Consider the following 22837-nt stretch of genomic DNA (forward strand, 5'->3'; position numbering starts at 1 on the left):
AACGGATAAGTGACCTGGAAGACAGAATGGTGGAATTCACTGCTGCGGAACAGACTAAAGAAAAAAGAATGAAAAGAAATGAAGACAGCCTAAGAGACCTCTGGGACAACATTAAGCATAACAACATTCGCATTATAGGGGTCCCAAAAGGAGAGGAGAGAGAGAAAGGACCAGAGAAAATATTTGAAGAGATTATAGTCGAAAACTTCCCTAACATGGAAAAGGAAATAGCCACCCAAGTCCAGGAAGGGCAGAGAGTCCCATACAGGATAAACCCAAGGAGAAACACGCCGAGACACATAGTAATCAAACTGGCAAAAATTAAAGACAAAGAAAAATTATTGAAAGCAGCAAGGGAAAAGAGACAAATAACATACAAGGGAACTCCCATAAGGTAAACATCTGCTTTCTCAGCAGAAACTCTACAAGCCAAAAGGGAGTGGCATGATATACTTAACGTGATGAAAGGGAAGAACCTACAACCAAGATTACTCTACCCAGCAAGGATCTCATTCAGATTTGATGGAGAATACAGACAAGCAAAAGCTAAGAGAATTCAGCATCACCAAACCAGCTCTACAACAAATGCTAAAGGAACTTCTCTAAGTGGGAAACACAAGAAAAGAAAAGGACCTATAAAAACAAACCCAAAACAGTTAAGAAAATGGTCATAGGAACATACATATCGATAATTGCCTTAAACATGAATGGATTAAATGCTCCAACCAAAAGACACAGGCTTGCTGAATGGATACAAAAACAAGACCCATATATCTGCTGTCTACAAGAGACCCACTTCAGACCAAGGAACACATTCAGACTGAAACTGAGGGGATGGAAAAAGATATTCCATGCAAATGGAAATCAAAAGAAAGCTGGAGTAGCAATACTCATATCAGATAAAATAAAGAATGTTACAAGACACAAGGAAGGACACTACATAATGATCAAGGGATCAATCCAAGAAGAAGATATAACAATTATAAACATATATGCATCCAACATAGGAGCACCTCAATACATAAGGCAACTGCTAACAGCTATAAAAGAGGAAATCGACAGTAACACAATAATAGTGGGGGACTTTAATACCTCACTTACACCAATGGACAGATCACCCAAACATAAAATTAATAAGGAAACACAAGCTTTAATGACACAATAGACCAGATAGATTTAATTGATATTTATAGGACATTCCATCCAAAAACAGCAGATTACACTTTCTTCTCAAGTGTGCACGGAACATTCTCCAGGATAGATCACATCTTGGGTCACAAATCAAGCCTCAGTAAATTTAAGAAAATTGAAATCATATCAAGCATCATTTCTGACCACAACGCTATGAGATTAGAAATGAATTACAGGGAATAAAATGTAAAAAACATAAACACATGGAGGCTCAACAGTACGTTACTAAATAACCAAGAGATCACTGAAGAAATCAGAGGAAATCAAAAAACACCTAGAGACAAATGACAACGAAAACACGATGATCCAAAACCTATGGGATGCAGCAAAAGCAGTTCTAAGAGGGAAGTTTATAGCTATATACAAGCCTACCTCAAGAAACAAGAAAAATCTCAAATAAACAATCTAACCTTACACCTAAAGGAACTAGAGAAAGAAGAACAAACAAAACCCAAAGTTAACAGAAGGAAAGAAATCATAAAGATCAGAGCAGAAATAAATGAAATAGAAACAAAGAAAACAATAGCAAAGATCAATAAAACTAAAAGCTGGTTCTTTGAGAAGATAAACAAAATAGATAAACCATTAGCCAGACTCATCAAGAAAAAGAGGGAGAGGACTCAAATCAATAAAATTAGAAATGAAAAAGGAGAAGTTACAACAGACACTGCAGAAATACAAAGCATCCTAAGAGACTACTATAAGCAACTTTATGCCAATAAAATGGACAACCTGGAAGAAATGGACAAATTCTTAGAAAGGTATAATCTTCCAAGACTGAACTAGGAAGAGACAGAAAATATGAACAGACCAATCACAAGTAATGAAATTGAAACTGTGATGAAAAGTCTTCCAACAAACAAAAGTCCAGGACCAGATGGCTTCACAGGTGAATTCTATCAAACATTTAGAGAAGAGCTAACACCCATCCTTCTCAAACTCTTCCAAAAAACTGCAGAGGAAGGAACACTCCCATACTCATTCTATGAGGCCACCATCACCCTGATACCAAAACCAGACAAAGATACTACAAAAAAAGAAAATTACAGACCAGTATCACTGATGAATATAGATGCAAAAATTCTCAAGAAAATACTAGCAAACAGAATCCAACAACATATTAAAAGGATCATACACCATGATCAAGTGGGATTTACCCCAGGGATGCAAGGATTCTTCAGTATATGCAAATCAATCAATGTGATACACCATATTAACAAACTGAAGAATAAAAACCATATGATCATCTCAACAGACGCAGAAAAAGCTTTTGACAGATTTCAACACCCATTTAGGATAAAATCTCTCCAGAAAGTGGGCACAGAGGGAACCTACCTCAACATAATAAAGGCCACATACAACAAACCCACAGCAAACATCATTCTCAATGGTCAAAAACTGAAAGCATTTCCTCTAAGATCGGGAACAAGACAAGGATGTCCACTCTCGCCACTATTATTCAGCATCGTTTTGGAAGTCCTAGCCATGGCAATCAGAGAAGAAATGGAATACAAATTGGAAAAGAAGAAGTAAAACTGTCACTGTTTGCAGATGACATGATACTATACATACAGAATCCTAAAGATGCCACCAGAAAACTACTAGAGCTAATCAGTGAATTTGGTAAAGTTGCAGGATACAAAATTAATGCACAGAAATCTCTTGCATTCCTATACACTAAAGATGAAAAATTTGAAAGAGAAATTATGGAAACACTCCCACTTACCATTGCAACAAAAAGAATAAAATACCTAGGAATAAACCTACCTAGGGAGACAAAAGACCTGTATGCAGAAAACTATAAGACACTGATGAAAGAAATTAAAGATGATACCAACAGATGGAGAGATATACCATGTTCTCGGATTGGAAGAATCAATATTGTGAAAATGACTATTCTACCCAAAGCAATCTACAGATTCAATGCAATCCCTATCAAATTACCAATGGCATTTTTTACAGAACTAGAACAAAAAATCTTAAAATTCGTATGGAGACACAAAAGACCCTGAATAGCCAAAGCAGTCTTGAGGGAAAAAAACGGAGCTGGAGGAATCAGACTCCCTGACTTCAGACTATACTACAAAGCTACAGTAATCAAGACAATATGGTACTGGCACAAAAACAGAAATATAGATCAGTGGAACAGGAGAGAAAGCCCAGAGATAAACCCACACACTTATGGTCAACTAATCTAAGACAAAGGAGGCAAAGATATACAATGGAGAAAAGACAGCCTCTTCAATAAGTGGTGCTGGGAAAACTGGACAGCTACATGTAAAAGAATGAAATTAGAACACTCCCTAACACCATACACAAAAATAAACTCAAAATGGATTAAAGACCTAAATGTAAGACCGGACACTATAAAACTCTTAGAGAAAAACATAGGAAGAACAATCCATGACATAAATCACAGCAAGATCCTTTTTGACCCACCTCCTAGAGTAATGGAAATAAAAACAAAAATAAACAAATGGGACCTAATGAAACTTCAAAGCTTTTGCACAGCAAAGGAAACCATAAACAAGACGAAAAGACCACCCTCAGAATGGGAGAAAATATTTGCAAACAGATCAACGGACAAAGGATTAATCTCCAAAATATATAAACAGCTCATGCAGCTCCATATTAAAAAAACAAGCAACCTAATCCAAAAATGGGCAGAAGACCTAAATAGACATTTCTGCAAAGAGCACATACAGATGGCCAAGAAGCACATGAAAAGCTGCTCAACATCACTGATTATTAGAGAAATGCAAATCAAAACTACAATGAGGTATCACCTCACACCAGTTAGAATGGCCATCATCAGAAAATCTACAAACAACAAATGCTGGAGAGGGTGTGGAGAAAAGGGTACCCTCTTGCACTGTTGGTGGGAATGTCAATTGATACAGCCACTATGGACAACAGTATGGAGGTTCCTTAAAAAACTAAAAATAGAATTACCATATGACCCAGCAATCCCACTCCTGGGCATATACCCAGAGAAGACCATAATTCAAAAAGACACATGCACCCCAGTGTTCACTGTAGCACTATTTACAATAGCCAGGTAATGGAAGCAACCAAAATGCCCATCGACAGATGAATTGATAAAGAAGATGTGGTACATATATACAATGGAATATTACTCAGCCATAAAAAGGAACGAAATTGGGTCATTTGTAGAGACGTGGATGAATCTAGAGACTGCCATACAGAGTGAAGTAAGTCAGAAAGAGAAATACAAAGATTGCATATTAACGCATATATGTGGAACCTAGAAAAATGGTACAGATGAACCGGTTTGCAGGGCAGAAATTGAGACACAAATGTAGAGAACAAACGTATGGACACGAAGGGGGGAAAGCAGCGGTGGGTGGGGGTGGTGGTGTGATGAATTGAGAGATTGGGATTGACATGTATACACTAATATGTATAAAATGGATAACTAATAGGAACCTGCTGTATAAGAAAATAAATAAAATAAAATTCAAAAAAAATTAAAGCAACAATCACACAGTGTATAAGTAGTTCCTTTTGTATGAAGAAAAAAAAAAGTCAATAAAATTTATTGTAAAGTTAAAAAAAAAGAAGTGGCCTTCTTTCAGTTTCTCAAAAATACCAAGCCTGCCTCATGGCCTTGGCACAGGCTATGTTCTTACCCTGAAACACCATTTCCTCACCCTCTATACGGTGGCTGCTGAGTCTCCCCATCTAAAGTGGTGCCCCTATCATTCTCCTTGCTCTTCCCACATCCCTAATGGTCCATTTCTTCTCTAGTCTGTTTGATTGCTTGTTGATGGTCTGGCTCCTTCTCTGCATTATAAGCTGCCTGAGAGTTCTGTTCACCAGTATAAACTCAGCACCTATAGTTTCTGATATATAATAGGTATTTTGAATAAGTGAAAAAAAAAATGAGAAATGGGCCTCCTGCCAAGGTAATGTAGAAACCAACCCTTTCCCCTCCTCTTTTCCCTGATAATGATGAGGAAGCCTACCTCTAATAACCTGGATCAGCCAAGGCTCTGGTTTCAATAGACCTGTCCCAGGGGACACACTGCTGACCATGGACAGGTGGCCTTGTCCTCCTGCGGCACAGCCAACAGGAACCTGGCTCTTCAGTGGGCCCCTTGGTGGCCTTTCAGTTTCATTGGTGTCCCTCTCTTTCCCTCCCTCAGGGATCTCAAGAGGCCTCAATTCCATGATTTTGAGTCTGCAATCTTTCTGCTTTAAGAGAAAGTTACAAAAGTCCAAAAAAAAAAAAAATTGATACAGATTTATTTATTTATTTAATACAGGTTTATTTTTAAATGTGGCTTTTGGGGTATTTAAAAATCACTCATAAGGACTTCCTTGGTGCTTTAGCGGTTAAGACTCTGTGCCCCCAATGCAGGGGGCCTGGGTTCGACCCCTGGTCAGGGAACTAGATCCCGCATGCTACAACTAAAAGATCCCACACGCCGCAATGAAGATCCCTGGTGCCGCAACCAAGACCCAGTGCAGCCAAATAAATAAATATTAAAAAAAAATCACTCATAGAGGTGGCCGTAAGGCAGCGTAAGATCATGATTCATTGAAGAAAAGTTGAATTATATTCCATATGTAGTTTATATATATTTAGTTGGATACAAATTCCTTGGAAACTAACCATATATGTAAAGGTACCTATAAACACACTCAGCTAAGGAGAATATTTACTTGACTGAAAGAGCCTATTCCCAAAATCTTTCAGGTAAACCATAGTTTCTCCATATTTTCCCTTCTTGGCTGACATAAATGGAACATGAGCTTGCAGAGCTACACATACATGTAACATTTTAAGAATGCTACAAAACAAATATTAGAAACATGGAGTTTCTGTTACTGACAGCACAGACTTGAAAAGTCGAACAACTAATTTTAGCATAACCCAGAGGTTAATGGGATTTCTGGGATTCGATCTTTGATATACTATCCTAAAGATGCATGAGAGATAAAAATGAGTCAGTTGGTAAGAACTGCAATGTAAACTTCATCTAAAATAAGGCTTTCTTAGAAATTCTTTCAAAAGGAACCAGCTGCTATGGACATTAGAAGATGGCATGTGGTATCTCAATTATGAATGGAATCATGTACCAAAGTTTCCATGTTCCCATCCACTTCAATTATAATATGGCCACTGAGCTCCCTTGTAGAAGACATTGTGTTTCGTGTAATAAAAGGTGCCAGGAAATCCAGAGAACACAGGGACATGTTGAACTGCCCCATGAGTGTTCAATCGGCAAAACCCAGGAAACTATGGGCCAAACAGCCCAGGTCCTTCAACTGATAAATTGTAAGAAAAAGAAAGGGATAAAGAGGGAAACCTGTAGATTAAAGTACTTGAAAGACATCAAATTTAAAAAGTGAAGGTAGGAATAAACTATACTCTCTAGGGAGGCACATTTAGGTGATAAAACTATAGAGAAATGTGAGGACGTGACTATCTAAAAGTTAGGATAGTAGCTACTTTGGGGCTAGGGAGGCACTAATGTTGAGATGAGGCATGTAGAGGGCTTCTGGAGTGCTCTGGCAAGATCCACTATCTTGACCTACAAGGGCGGCTGCTTTAAAATAATTCAAAAGCTATACATTTGTTTTATATGGTTATCTGCATTTTATAATAAAAATGTAAAAACAAAACAAAAACTTACTACTAAGTTTGGTATTACATAGGTCACAACTCTTATCCCACATTGTTCCCAGAGTATGGCATAGAGAAATGTTGGCCTGTGATCTCTATGATTCAAGTGCAAACTCTCTTGTTTTTCTTTAAAACCCCACAAAGGGCCTGACCTAGAGCCTAGGACTGTGTCTTGAACTGGGCAAATGCTCATTAAATTCCCATTTAATTCCCTCCACTCAAGGGAGAGTCTCAGAGAGCAAGCAGTACAACAGAACCAGATCACCAGGCATCTAGGGAAGGAAGTAGTAACCTTTGTAGAACACTTCCTATGTAGCAGGCACTTTTATGTATGTTGCCTCATTTAATCTTCACAACAGGACAAGTCAAGAAGTATTATCTCCACCTCACAGATGAGAAAACAAGTCTCAGAAATTTCCTCTAAGTCACTCCAGAAGTATGGGGTGGAACAGTGAAAAAGCACTGGCAGCAAGGTGTAGCTGACTCCTAAGTTCATACGCATTCCTATACTCTACTATGCAATGACTACTCTCCAGCAGAGGTCCTTAAATCCAGCTTTCCCACATCCATATTTCAGATAGTTTTGGCTTATCATTCTCTAAGTTAAAAGAGACACTTATTAGAGATCTGCCTGCTTCTATTATCCTATTTATATTTTTATTTTTTTCCTGGAAAGAAGACTCTGGTTATAGAGTCATAGGACTGGGGTTGTGATCAAAATTCCCTTTCTTCAGATAAGGACACAAAGGCTCCCAGAGGTTTAGCAAGCTGCCCAACATCACTTAGCTAATTGGAGTGAAGCTAAAAACTCATTCCTCAGGCCTCATTTAACTACAATGCATCTTCCTCAGAACCTTTCTCCCCAACTGCGCAGTGAACTTCTATTGTTTAAGCTGCCCAGCACCTGAAGTCTCTTCTTTCTTGGGGGTGGGGGCAGGGAGGGGAATTGCAAGATGGGGTGAGTGGCAGGGCCCCACCACCAACTATGGAAGCTAGAAAGGGGGTGCTTTTCCCATCCCAATCTCCTCCTCTGTGGAAGCTAAACAAATAGTGTAACCAATCATAGGCTCAGTACAATTGGAACACTGAGGGGACCTAGAGGCACAGGGTCAACTGGTTTAAATGCCACACCAGAACTGAGAGGCTGGAGATGCTGGTACCAAGGGCAGCAATGACTTAACCAGACCATTCCTAGGACAAGGTTTCAGCTGTGTCCTTGTTCTCCCTGATTCCTGCCTGGGCCTGGGTCCCCTGCCTTCCCATCCAACTGTGAGGAACCTGATCCTCTTCTGACCAATTCCTTTTTGGCTTAAGTTAACCAGAGTAACTTTAGGTTGTTTCAACCAAGCTTCCTAACTAATAATGGATTTAAAAAGTTTCAACATCCTGATGTATATCTATATTAGCTGAAACTATACTGTCTGATATCATTGTAGCAAAAGTGTAAAATCTTGAATATATTAATTATATATTAATGTTAGAAAAATAAAACAATGTTAATAAACTATTATTCAATCTTCTGATACAATTATATATTTTAGAAAGCTTTTCAATTTATGCAGCAATTTAAGGGGTCTTAAATGCCAACAAGCACGTAACTAGGGCATTATGAACTCAGAATGACCCTCGGCTTTTCCTCTCCAAGGATCAGTGAGATTCCATTTAACTTCAAAGCAAACCTATGTGTGGTATCACGGGATCTGATGTCTTTCCATCAGATAAAACCCACGTTACATGATCTGAAGGTTAGCCCCAACTCCCACTCCATCCTTTCCTGCCACAGAAAATTCGGAGCTGATGGGGTCCATTTCTGACACACTTTACGCCCCTCCCTTCCCCTGCATTACTGAGCCGCAGTTTACAAACCCTCTCATTGTGTTTTTCTTCTAGATTGAACTGTCAAAGCTGGAATATTTCCTATGGAGGTGCTTTGCTTAAAATATTCAGATCGTGATGAGGACAAAAGATTCAAATAGAATGAAATGTGAATGTTTTGATATGCTAATTGTGGCAGGGAAAAAAGTCCGTCTGCTGAAAACCTTACCAAATCTATGAATATTTTTTAAAAATCAAAAGAAATGAAAAAGAAAAAATGAAACCAAACCTCTTGAGAATAACCCAGCAAGCCCTTTTTAGTCCCCACTATAAAATAAACTCATTATTCACGACTGAATTTTGAAGAACAGGGCTCCAGAAAGCACCTGCCCAACAGCTTCCAACAAGCTCCCCTCAGCCCAGGGCTGGCCCCACCAAGTCTCCACCAGAACAAGAAAAGCCTGGTGAGCATTTACAGTGCTACAGTTGTTCAATGCAAAGAACTGTTTTCATTTGTTTGTTTGGGATTTTTGTTGAGATTATATCCTTTTTGTGATGTTTTGCAATTACAGTGACAGTAGATGGTATTCATCTCAAGTCCTTACATTTGCCAGTTGGCAGTGCCTCCCTTCCCCACTCTGGCCAACCTCAATTTATAGAAATCTTACTGGCTCATAGAATCCAAAAACTTGGGGAAGTACCAGGTTTTGAGACTCTTTATTAAAGTGCTATGAAATCCCTTTTCAAATAAAATCTGAGGGAACCCAATATCTAAGAGTTGAAAGCTCAACTATTCTAGGAGATGCCCTGCTCTCTCCTCTAACCCCTCTACATCAACTCCCAAGGCTTGGGCACAACTTGGAAACCATTAATTATTCAACTCCCTTCACTTAATTAATGAAAAAATGGCTCACTCGACCAAGTCAACAGCAGACCCCAAATAATGAATTCACCAGATCTGATTTTTCTGGGGCCATCATGCTCAGTTTTCAGGCATCTTTCTGTAAATTAAAAAAAAAGACAACCTCTTCTATGTGCAAAACCTAGAAATGAACAACGTGAATGGGCCCCTCATTCGATTTTTACAAATAATTATTGTATTTAATACTCAGCTGGAGTCAAATTGTAAAGTTTCCCTGTGGTTATTATTTAGCGTATATAGAAGTACTATGGTTAGGATTAGGGGGGACTTATTGTAATCATTTCACTAGGATAAGTCTGAAAAGACGGCCACTGTTGCTCCATAGGTACAGTGTGTGAATGAAGATGCTTTCAGAAGTTGAAACAACACTGTACAGGAATGAGTCTCAGTGTGAGCCCGTGTTTAAGAGCATGTACCATCAGGAGATGGGCTGAAGCAAACATCCAACTGAAAAGGCTTTAGTAATACAAAATAGAATCAGGAAGAAGAAAGAGGAAGATCAAAACTACAAAGCTGGGGATAAAAAGAGGATTAGATATAACACGGCTAATCTGACTGTTTCTTCAAAGAAGCAGAAATAATGCCAGGAATAAATCCATACTTCCCAAGAGAAGACAGGATGTGAGCTAAAGCATGAAGAACAAGGTGCAACAGGACCGTAAATAAGAATTCTAGAAGACGTGGTTTTAAAAACATGACACATTTTAAAGACCTTGATAAAAAAAAAAAAAAAAAAAAGTTTAGGCAAACTGAGAAATATAGACCTTTTAAAACAAGTGGATTTATTAGCTACTAAGGGGAAAGTTGAGAAACTGGAACCTTGAGAGCTGGTTACAGATTTGAGACAGGATTTAATGAGATTTAATTAAAATGGACATTTTTTAAAAAGCTTAACACTTAGCCTTCTTCTGAATCAGTATGATTTGATTAGCAATTATTTTTGAACGATAATTTGTCTGTATTTTTTCTAAAACTTATTATTGTTGCCAAGATTTCTTTATTCTTTTTGTTTCTGGAATCATTTCAGTGCAATTACTCCAAAGACACAGTATATATTTGAGTTGTAATAAAGGAAAGTCAATTCTGGAGGCAGTAAGATGTTTAAAAAATCTAGATGTCTCCTCTGGAATATTCTAGAGGAATAAACTCTCTCACATCCTAGTCTCCCTCTTCTGCTTTGGCTCTGGCACGAAGTTGTGCATGAAGATTATAGACACATTAAAAAGCTCTGGTATGATGTTTACCTTGTTTAACTCTCTCTTTTTGATGGTTCTACTTTAACCTCTCTTCTGCAATATAATATGCATTTCTAGCAAAATCCATTTGTTGTGGCATCTCAATGTAAAACATTCATTTACAAATACAGTTGCGCTATCCAAGGGTCTCAATTCCAGTGAAGTTGCTATTAACCCAGAAGGGAAATAGTCAGTTCTAAGCAAGGCACCCTGCAAATGATGTATGACTTGCCAACAATGTATGGGTCATGGGACTGCAGAGGCAAAAGGAGAAGAGGCACCAAGCAGCCCATGCTTACATCAAGGGTGTATCTCAGAGCCATGTGAAAAGGAGGAACAAACCAAGTGCTATTAAATAGATTCCAAATAGCTGGAAAGAAGGAAGTGCTTTCTGGGTATGACCAGCATGGATGGCCCAGTGTGCATGCTCTGTGGGAAAGGATGTGGTGAAGGAAACCAGGAAGCTACAGTGGCAGCCAGATTGACTAATCTCTTCTTACTCATGTATCAACTCAGGCCACACATCAGCCTTTTTGTTTTTTCCCTCTGTCTCAGGTAACCCACTTTTTCAGCAGCAAAATGATTTAAATTCCACTAACTTCTAAGAGATGGTGACTATAGGTTCTGAAATGTCACCACCAAAACCTAAGAGTGCAGATGACAGAGGACAAACTCTCTCAGTGACAGAGCCACCTGTCTGATGAGACAGCTTCTGATTCCCAGAGGCCACCCACATCACCTCACTGCCCATGTCTCCACAGTACAAGAGAGAGGCTGTAACTGTACCCCTTAGGGGGAGGGAAAAATTAAATCATTATCCTGCAAACAGAACACGGTACACAGTCCAATCTGTGGCACTAGGCTACCCTTGCCTGAAAAGGTGCTTTTGTTCCGAGAAAGGGGAGTTTTGGGAGCAACACTAAGAGCTTTTATTGGTCTAATTAAGGAAAACAAAATGGGGACAGCAGTCCCAGGGGACATTCTGCTCAAATGCCTTCGACCTGGAAGCCTGCTTATAAACTTAAAACTTGCAAGAACATAAGACCATCCCTTTCCAAGACACTCAGGTCTAAAGAAGATGTGTAAATAAATGCTGACATAACCCTGTTGTCAGGCTGTTTTGTTTTATGATTATCAAAACAACAGTAATCATTATGGAAAATTTGGAAAAGACAGAAAAGGATGGGGAAAAAAATTACAGTTACCCAAAATCAACTTAAGCACCCAGGGAGATCACTATTAATATTTGTTCTATATCCTTCCATCCTATTTATAGCCCATCTTCCAGTGATAGAGATACATATTTTCCCCACAAATTCTGAAATTGAGACATGTCTTACAATCAATGGTGTCTTTGATTGAGCATTTTTCATTCTCAGTGGAGCATAAAATTTAAAACCAATCGTGTGTTAGAACTGATAAAACAGTATGAGTGTGCGTACTTGTGCATATGTTTTTACAGTTAAAATTATGCTGTTAATATACTGTTTTTAAATGACTAGAGTTTGCATTTTACCAGAGTTCACAACTTACTACAGCTCTAGAAAGGATTAAATAAATCTCTTTTTTAAGCAATTCTGACACTCAGAATCAGCCACCCTGGAACAGTAAGCAAAATAAATAGAGAAATGGAAAGATACTGTGGAAAATTGTCCCTTTCTATAAGAAAACACATTCTGAAAAACAAAACGGAACAATATAATGTGGATATGTATGTATCTGCTAATGTCTGTTCGCTTCCTTAATAGCAGTGGAAGCCACTGGATCAGTCTCAGTGTTCTCCGAGCAGCTGGGTTTAGAATGCCCTGGGGTAAGGAAAGGGCACTGGATTAGAGAATAATGACATAAAACATGACACTGCTCAAGCTCTGAGGCCAACAAGCCAATTCCATCAAGAACAAACTAGAAAAGCTCTAATCACTGTACTTTCCGTTATCTGGCCATTTGTGCCCTCTCCCTGTACCTATAACATTTCCTAACTTGCATTAGCTGCCTTCCTGCAACACTCACCCTCCGACTGTCTGCCCTCTGCACGTGGTTGTCGGAAATGCTTGGTTGCTTGGGAACTAGTGCTCAAGAGCAGGTGGACGAAACACAGGCCTAGGGCTTTGGAAACTCAAGTTGGGTCCTGGCTTTCCTAGCCTTGGGGGCCTGAGTTATAAAAAGAGGAATGGGATCAGGCGGTAATTTTCAGGGACACCTCAAGCTGGCCATCAGCCCCCCTGGGGAGCAGGAGGAGGGCAGGATGTGGGCTGCTTAAAATAAAGCAACACCTCATCCCTTCGTTTTTAGACATCATATTGACTTTGTAATTTCCGGCAGCAGTAAAGGCAGGCACAAGGGGGTTTTTTGCCGGCTTTTATGTTTTTCAGATCAGGACAGTGATTAGAAAGCACAGGAGACTGAGCCTAATGTCGGGGAGGCTGCACAATGTTCTCTCGGGTTTCTTCTAGTGTTAAAATCCAGATGACTCCCTAAGCTAAAGGAGTTCGTTGGTGACACTCACTAGCCCTCCCGAGCACAACCAGGGACTGCCCCCAACAAGGTGCTAATCAAATCTCTTTCCTCCCACGGAGTCCAGGCTAACACCTTGAGAAAGAAGGTGGCCTTTACACTCCTAAAGGACCTGGCTGGGAGCTCAGAAAGGCTACTAGGGGTTTAAGAGCAAGACATAATGTTTACTTTGTTCATTTTTTTTCCTAATCAAATTTATAATTTAATTCATTGTCAATACACAATAGGAAATATATTATTATGTATTTCTCCCATTTTCCCCTTGCAATCATTCCATCTTGAAACAAAAAAAACCAAAGGAAACCTTCCTGCTTGCAGAGTATGTGTGCCAAGCTGGAAACTGTGCGTCTCCTTCCTTCAGAAGTTCTCGTTCATCCTCACACACTCTGGAGTGGGTGTGCAGGCAGGGCTGTCTTCAGTTCCCTGATGGGAGGGACAGGGTGTGGGCACGAACTCAGGGGTGAGGAAATAAGGCGGCCCTAGAGACCTGACCTAATAGAGGCCACATACAGATGTGATCAGGCATTGATGGGGGACATTCCCGAGACAGGCAGGAAGGCACTGCATTTAGGGGACAGGAAATCTCATTGCCTGTTCTGTCATGGAATACCATGGTTTCCAAATCCAGAGCTGGAACCCAGCCCTGCACCAACTCTGATGAGCTCTTCCAGGCAGAAGTTATCCCTAAGGCCTGCTCAGAGCCAGCCGGCGGCCTTCTCCCAGCAGTCTCACCTTCAGCCCCAGCTGACATTAAGGAGCCTGTCTCCTTGGCTGGGGCTGTGGGCCGGGATGGAGGCTGGCGTACAAGTCTCCTGATACACCCCAGGCAGCCTCTCGCTCGCCTGCAAAGTGCCGGGGCTGTCAGCCTCAAATCATCTACTTTCCTTTCGCCTCTGTCCCCCTCCCACCCCCGCCCCCAGAAGGACTTCACTGCGCCCCTTGGCACCAGCCAACGATCACCCTGAGGAGGACTGAGAGAACAGGACGGAAAGTGAAGAGTAGCGTTCGGCTCATGGTTTAGAAGAGAAAGGATCCTGGAGAGGCAGGTTAAACAGAGAACAGCAGGAAGTATTATGTAAGAAGGAGCAGAATTTAACAATTAATTAGCTCTGTGAGACAGGGAGTCAAAACCAGATCCTGGGAATGGGAGCAGACTCTGCTGCTTCCAAAAGAAGACACAGCCGGGGCCTGGGGGAGAACTCGGGCAGGAAGCTGGCTCCGAGGCTGGGTCTGAGCGCTGGTCTGAGCCCCGGGGTCCAGAGCCATATGGGCTCTGCCCCCCTACCACGCAGGAGCTGATAAACTGCTTTTTACAAGGAGGGAGGAATAAGGCCACCCTCAGCCCTGACCGGCCACAGAGGGGCACGGTGGGGGTGAACGCAGTAACAGCTTTAAAGCCACTGGGCTTAACCCTAACCCTCACAGTAGATACACCTCAGCATCAGCGTTGTTAAACCTGGCCCTGGTCTGGATCCTCACGGCTTTTTTATCCCAACCGCCCTGCAGAGAAGCTGATAGTTCGTTAAACGTTTCTCACTTGCTCCTCTTGGTTCTCAGAAACTTTGCTTCCTCTGCCAACATCTAATCTGTGCACACGCCCACCGTGTGAAGGGCCAGGCTGAACACACAGCAGGCGACACTGGGGCCAAGGGTCTTTTTGGGGGGACAAGGTGGGGTCAAGTCGCCAAACCTCACTGATCAATCCCTTTGCAAAGTTTTCTGAGGGCACAGGAGGACTTGCATGCCATTACAAGGAGGCGCTTCCTGGCACTATCTCTGTTCTGGGGCTGGGAGAGGACCTGAGGGTAGAAGCAGAAAGCCAGGCGACAGCCCACTTTCCAGGAGACGGCCAAATGCTTTCACAGGGAACTCAAGGCCTCAGGATTAGAACAAGGGTGCCCAAGGGTCCCCATTTCAGAGTGCAGGGGACTCTTAAGCAGCCAGGGGCACCCAGGGGACTAGACCCTTATACCGCTGCTCCTCCGGGGCTGTCCTTCGGCTCCAGCCTCCTCCTCCACCTCCCCAAAGAGCTCCTGTCATAAGCCTCATTCCCTTCCCTCACCTCCTTGGCTCTCCAACTCCAGAGTTTCACTCTTTGCAGTGTCCAACAAGACCAGTGCGTTCTGGTAAAGGCATCTCTACTTTACCCACAAGTGCAACATGAAACCAAGATGAGAGGCACAGAGGGCACAGGGAAATGGGTGGCTTATTACCTCCCATCCTCCCTGATTTCATAAGGGCTCACTGTTGCCCATCTGCTTCTTGCCAGCAGAAATTCTACTTGGAAATACTTGTGAAGCGTGAAGTTTTCTGCATGTCTGGGAGGCAACGGAACGCTCCCTTACAGACATTCTGCACTTCCCATCTTTCATCACCATCTTGTGATACCTCCTCAGACCACTGGGTAGAGCTGGGGCTTTTCCTCGCCTCCCCTGCACTCTCCTGCAATGTGATGTTGATCCCAAGGGCTGTGACCTCTCATGTCTGCGAATGTCTGCTGCACTAGCCTCCAAGCTCCCAAAGAGCAGGGACCTCAGCTTTTCTCACCTGTATTCTTAGCACCTAGGCAAGAATACAGCTGGGGAGAGAAAGAATGAATTCAGGCTACCTGAGAAGTGGCACAGACTGCCAGTTAAGAGCTCAAGCACCTGGATTTGAATCTCAGCGCTGTTACTTATGACCAGTGTGAGCCTCAGTTTCCTCATCAGTAAAACAGGGATAACAGGCGTATCTACCCTCCAAAGAATAATGTGAAGGTTCAGTAAGATGGTGTAAGTAAAAGCCTGAGAACTGATCAGATCAGGGGCAAGCAGATAGGAAGTGGGAGGTGATCACAGACTTGGTTCACATTCTAGCAGTTGCTGGGTAACTCCTGGAAACTTAGAAAACATAAGCACCAATTTGGTGTGGGCACTGACTAAGCACCATCAGGGCATGATTATGTCCATCTTAACGCCAAAGAGGAGTCCATGTATAGTGTCCCAGCAGCTGAGGGCCTGTGAGAAGTCAGCCTCTGGGGGCTACAGGAAGCCGCACAGAAAACGAAACCACAAATCTATCAGAAAAGTTCAAACGGGAAGCTGTCTATTTGTCCCGCCTTCCAATTGTCACCCTGTTGTCAGGAGCTGAAGTGTTCGTTCTACCCGGCTCTGAATCCCTCTTGCTTTCTGTATGTAAGTCTCCAATCCGCCCTCCTCCCCTTGCTCTCACCTCGTGGTGCTGCCCGCAAGAATCCTCCCACACATCTCTGCCAAGACTAATTCATTTTCTTCAGATACTCCTACTGCCAGTTTTCTTTTTCACAGAACGAGTGGCTGAAATCACTTTTAATGTTTCATAAAGCAAAGCAAACAATCCTAGGAAGACTGGGTGGGGGGTAAAGGGAGGAAAATCAAATATGTCACAGAACAGCCTTAATAAAGGATTTTTATATTTCAGGGTTCCCTGTAATTTTTACATCAGGCATCGTCTTTATAATTTGGAAGTCAAGTGAATGAAAGGAGGGCTCCTTCACAGCCATGCTCCCAAGCAGACCACCAGCTGTACATCACAGAGGCAGCCCTCAGAGCTGCAAAACTAGATGTAAATACAGAGCTCTAAAGATAACTGTGGCGGGCACAGCTCACCGGACATCCCAGCACCCATTCCCCATCCCCTACCCCCAACCATCTTGACTATAGAAGCTAAAAAGCCTGAGCCTGCTTTCCTAGTCTTCCTTGAAGCTGGGTGTAGTCACATGACACAACCGGGGCTAACAGAACATCAGTGGAAATTGGTTGTGGGTTTGTGGGAAAGTTCTTGCATTCTAGTCACTCACACTGCCTCTTTTGCTTCTTTCTGTCTTGAATGGAAGCGGGATGTCTGATCTGCAGCAGCCATCTTGCAACCATGAGTGATAGGCAGGAAGGAAAGGTCATGAGAATCACAGAAATGCCAACTCAGAGCCCTCTCCCAGTTTGGTCTCAGCAACTGGGACTTCTTGTGTGGGAAGTAACCGCCCATCTGTTAAGCTACTGTAACTTGGGTTTTTATTTACTTGCAGCTAAAAGCATTGTTGACTCAATATCTCATCCTTATCTAAATAGGACCTCATCACTAACTCAACACTATTACTGTCATACCAGGTTTTAAAGTAGATGTCCTATCTCATTTGATCTTCTTTGAAGTTTTGGACCCATTTATCCAAGCGTCATTTATTTCTACATCTCTACTCAAATGACTCATGGCCACTGCAAACTCAAAAGGGTCAGGACTATATCTCTTCCAGGACTCCCTATCCCAGTGAGTAGCTTAATCATTCACTTCGTGTCCAAGTCAGGGTCTTTCTTGATGACATCATCTCCTACACACTCTCATTCATTATCACCAAGTTCTACAAATTTCACCATCTGAATATTTTTCTAACCTACCCATCTCTTTCCACTACCATCTAAGTCTAAGTTATGCATGCCTGGACCACTGCAATAACCTCCTAACTAGTCTCTCTGCACCCACACTTGCCCTTTCCACAGTGAACTTATAAAAGCACAAATCTGACCACGTCATTCCCTTCCTTAGAATCCTTTAATGGCTTCTCAGGGCCCCCATGATAAAGTACATATTTCTTAAGACCTAAAAGGCGTTGGCTGATCTGGCCCCTAACCACCTATTCAGGTTCTCCAGCCCTATCTTGAGTTTCTCCTCTTGGCTCTCTTAGTTTCAGGTATACCGTCATTATTTCAGCTTCTCAAACTTGTCATATCCGTTTCTGTTTTAGGGCTACCACTTGTTATGTTCTCTATGTGGGGGGATGGGGGTTCCCCTATAGCTTTATGGCCTACTTAACCCTTACTCATCCCTCTGCAGCTCAAACAATAAATTTTCCATTTTAGAAGTTGCACTTTTCTGTTCTAGATTTCCAGTTTTTTAAAAAAAAAAGTTTCCATTTCTCTTCAGAGATTCCCCTGTCCACTCATTATGACCATCTTTTCCTTTAAGTTCCATTATCTCAGTATCTATTTCTATTGGGCTGACTCCATTCCCGCCCCCCCCCCTTTATTATGAGTCACAATTTCCTGATTCTTTGCAAGTCTAGTAATTTTTTTTATTATATGTTAGACATTGCAGATGAAACCAACCTTGCAGAAAGTCTGGATTATGTTGTTTCCTTTTAAAGGTGTTGAGTTTTGTTCTGAAAGTTCCTTTTGAAACTGTCAGGCTTACTTTTATTTTTAATTAAGGTTAGTCTATTTTAATCTTGTCCTTGGTCCTAGGGTGTCATCCACACTTGTAATATATAGTCTTTCTGAGCTCTCAACTGCGTACTTTTGGCTGAGCCATAACTCCAAGGTTTCAGAGCACTGTGCAGCCCCCTGGTATCTCTGTTCTCCTCTCAATCTCATAGTAATCATTTTCTATTAGGCCTTATGAAGTCTTGCTTTGTGCATGTGCAGCCCTCAGCCAAGGACCTGCAGTGAACATGGATTTCTGCCCACCCCTACCTCCCATGCCACCCCCTCTTCTCCTGATTTTCAGGGCAAACCAAGTGTTGACCTCCAAAGTCAGCTGTTTCAATAATTCTTCACTGGAGTTCAGAAAGAACCATGCAAGTCACCATGGTAACTAACCATTTCTGCTGAAGAGCTGAAAATTCACGGCTGACAGTTTAAAGAATAATGCCACTCAGTTAGGTTATTACATTTCCAATTAGAGGCAGAGGACAATTAGGTGGCCTTTCCACCAGTGCCTATTACAGAGTCATCTGACAGGTCCTCGAGGTGACCTGGCATGCCTCCCAGTAATGCTGTCGACCCCAACTGTCAGCAAGTAGGGGCTCTCACTGCCTGGGATGTTATAGAAAGCAATGTCTTCAGCTTTCTTCTTCTTATTCAGTCTCTCAATACTACTAGTGTGCTTAAAAGGAGTAAGGCATTATGTTAAGTTCTAATTAGTAGTTTTCCAAATCCATATGCTACATTCTGAATAAATTAAAAAGGGAAAACCGTCTCATTTAAGACATGTCTTTTGAGTGAGAGAACTAGAGGTCATATAACCATATGGCATTGGTATGGTGAGCTGGTGTACTACAGTTCTAATTCAGCAAAGTTTTGTAGTGATCAGAGGTTATTTATAACTTGTGCTTTCTTTGCATATAAGAAGTGCAGTATTGGATCTGACCCAAAGTCCATTTCAGTCCAGTACCCTCTCTGTGATGGAGCAACCCATGGGCTACTATGGAAAGGTACAACTATCCTTTTTATGGTGACTACCCGAGGGTAAGAACTACCGTGACATACCATCAGTAGCCCTTCATGATGCCTTTACCTTTTCAGATCCTGCTTACTTCCTGTCTTATGCTAATACAGAGATTATCAAATTGCCATGGGAAATGCCCCTGATCTGCTCTAACCACTTTTCTCTGGAGTTTCAGGGAGTGATCACTCAATTCCATATCCTGAAACATGGTAGGCTCAAAGAATACCTTGCACAGAATGGTTCTGGCATACCCAGAACAAGTTATTTTGCCCAGGCTATTGGTGATTTAGTAAGCAAGCTCCCCCTTTCAATGGTTGGGTTTGCCTTGAATTCCTGAAAACATAAAAAGCCAGAGGCACCTTAAAGACCACTTGGTCGCACCCTCTCCTTTTACTGATGAGGAAACTGAGGTGCAGGGACTCGCATCAGTTTACACTATTAATCAGAGACACAACAAGAGTTAAAGTCCAAAGCTTTGGTTCCTGGCTTAGTTCACTTTCACCCTGGCCTTCCCTCATGGAGACTGGCCATCTCTTCACTCCTTTTAGATGGTCTTCTCTGGACCCTCTGAAATGTCATTCTGTCTTTCTGGAGGTCTTACTAGAACTGCACAGGTGAAGATACTTTCTTCCTTTCTGGCTTTATTGTTGATATAATTGCAGATGAAGATGAATGTTTTTTGGCCTCTATGGCAGTACAATGATTTGTTGAAAGGTCAGCAAACAATGGCCTACAATGACCTCCAGGTGCTATTCTTGATTTCCAACTGAAAGACCCAAATCCATCACCCTCTACGTGAGTGACCCTGAGGTTCATGTGCTTCCTGTCTGCACACCCATGGCTCTAACAGCTCTAACTAGAGTTCACCCCCAACAGTGAGGCTCTCCAATACCGAGAAGACCTTGGTGTTGCCTGCCAACACGTATGCATTACTGGGGAGCCTCCAGGCTGACACTCACCTTTGCATAAGCGGTTGTCTTAATAAACCACTGTCTGAGGTACTTCTGTTCCACCTTTGCTCCAGAACGCCACGAACAGCCATGTTCATCCACCTGCTCATTGGCAAGCACTGTCTGATCCACTGGGTCCCAGTTAACCAAGGCCTGTTATAATTCATGAAACAAAATGATGCAATCTGGTAAGTATACTGAATAGGATCATATTGAGGTTCCTTACATGTGAGAGGGTCTGCAAAGGCAGTATCTCTGCTCTGAGACTTGAGAGCATCTCCTTGAAGCATCACTTGGCAAGGAAGCCACTAGCAAGCTGTAAAAAAAAGAATGTGAACTGCCTCTGTGCTTTCATTTTATTAGAATAGGCTTGGGAAGGGAGGCTCTAAGTATGTGTCTTCAAGTTTGGAATCTGCTTGTATGAACGGATGGACTTGCAGATTGGAAATTTTAGTAAACAGAGGAAAAGAAGAAAAAATGGTACCTAGAACTTAGCAGAATTGGGTTATTTTAGGGGAAAAAATGTATTTATTTTAATGTAAATAGCTAACACTTACCGAGAGATTACCATGTGCCAGATGCTGTGCTAAGTGCTTTCCTAAGGTTGGCTCTTCTAATCCTCACAACAACATTTTGAGGTAAGAATATTATTATCCCCATATTGCAGAGGAGGAAGTTAAGGAACAGAGAGATTAAATAACTTGCCTAAGGTCACACAGTAAGTAAGTGGCAGAGATAGCAAGGTAGGAACTCAGGTCTCTAGGAACTGTAAACATTTTTGCAATTTTTTAAAACTTCTGTTTAAATTAAGGTACAACATACATAGAGTAATGTGGATAAATCTTAAGTGTACAGCTCAATCAATTTCTACCATCACTCATACCAAGACACAGAACATTCCCAGCAACCCAGAAAATTCTGTCGTGCCTTCTCCCAATCAACATCTGCCCCCCCCAAAAGGTAACAATATTCTGAGATCTATCTCCATAGATTGCTTTGGCTGATAGAACCTGTAGTCTTAACCATGATGAAGTTTCTCTCCATAGAGTTCTAATTCGTTTCTATTTTCATTTAAAATACCTCTGCCATCTACATCCACTCCTTTATGACATTTAAGTACAACTGAGTACAAAGAAGGCAATGAGTACAGAGACATGTTTAGGCAGTAAAATACACATTGTTTTTTAAGATTTTAATAAGCAATTTTAATAAGAGATTGTGCTGAATGTTGCCAATTTGCCCGTCCAAATCCTCTTTCTACCCTGTTCTGTACCCCAGGAAGCTGTCCCCTGTGCCTACATTAACCAGGACCCTTGCCCTCTGGCTGGCCAATGAGAGGCACCCTGGCTTCCTCCCAGCTGGGCCACAGCCCCCGTTGGGCAGGCCTCTCCTACTGCTCCAGCTACTGCTCTCCCAGTTCCAGTAACGGCTCCCGATGTCGCCCCTGCCGCCTGGGGTGGGCAAAAGCTTCCTTCTGTTCCCAATGCCAGGTGCTTGACCATCCCTTGTGGGTTTCCCTGAACTCTGCACAGAAAGTCTTTTTTCTTTTTCTTTTTTTTTGATGTGGACCATTTTTTTTTTTAAGTCTTTATTGAATTTGTTACAATATTGCTTCTGTTTTATGTTCTGGTTTTTTGGCCGCGAGCCATGTGGGATCTTAGCTCCCCGACCAGGGATCGAACCTGCACCCCCTGCACCGGAAGGCAAAGTCTTAACCACTGGACCGCCAGGGAAGTCCCAGAGACAGTATTTTCATTACATTTTCTTCAATGACTGCTTTCGGGTAGGCCCTCTTTTTCCTGCTGGGACCCTGACTGATTCAGAGACATATCTAAAAATTACATAAAAAGTAGGAGTGGAGGAGAGACTAACCCATCTATGGGTTGTGGTTTTACAACTAAAAAGTAGAACATCCACTGAAAAACGTTAGCCTGTGAAGCCTAGAGTCGGAATGGGAAAGATATGCATTGAATGATTTTCTCCCCTGATTCTAGGGCCCCCCAAATCCTTGAATCCATAAATAGAGATAGACAAAATATAGGACAAATTACCTTAGACCTAAAAACTTGAGGTGAATAAACCAAGGGTGACTTACTTATCTATTATCATTGCCCATATTAGGGGTTAGGGGGAAGGACACCACTTAAAAGATAAAAAGAAAGAGCCAAGTATTGTTTAGTAACAAGGACAGCTCCTTCAAAGGCACCCCGCCCCCCAAAAAAACCGCATGTACAACTAAAATGGTATAAAGTATGAAAGGGAGGGAAAAAAGCCCTATATTCCTTCATCTCTGTCTCCTGCCCCCTGCAGGTGACACAGAGAAGCA

At 41.9% G+C, this 22837-nt stretch overlaps 1 protein-coding gene across 1 annotated transcript in view; it reads right to left on the reverse strand.

Annotated features, from left to right (window-relative positions):
- The window catches only part of LARS2 (leucyl-tRNA synthetase 2, mitochondrial), a 156368-nt gene that overhangs the window by 63302 nt on the left and 70229 nt on the right, over window positions 1-22837 (reverse strand). The window contains exon 7 of the mRNA XM_068558880.1: window positions 20521-20664. Coding sequence (XP_068414981.1) covers window positions 20521-20664 — 144 coding nt within the window. The remainder of the gene's footprint in view (window positions 1-20520; window positions 20665-22837) is intronic.

Source organism: Eschrichtius robustus, chromosome 12 (genome assembly GCF_028021215.1).
Source record: "Eschrichtius robustus isolate mEscRob2 chromosome 12, mEscRob2.pri, whole genome shotgun sequence".
NCBI classification, from domain to species: Eukaryota; Metazoa; Chordata; class Mammalia; order Artiodactyla; family Eschrichtiidae; genus Eschrichtius; species Eschrichtius robustus.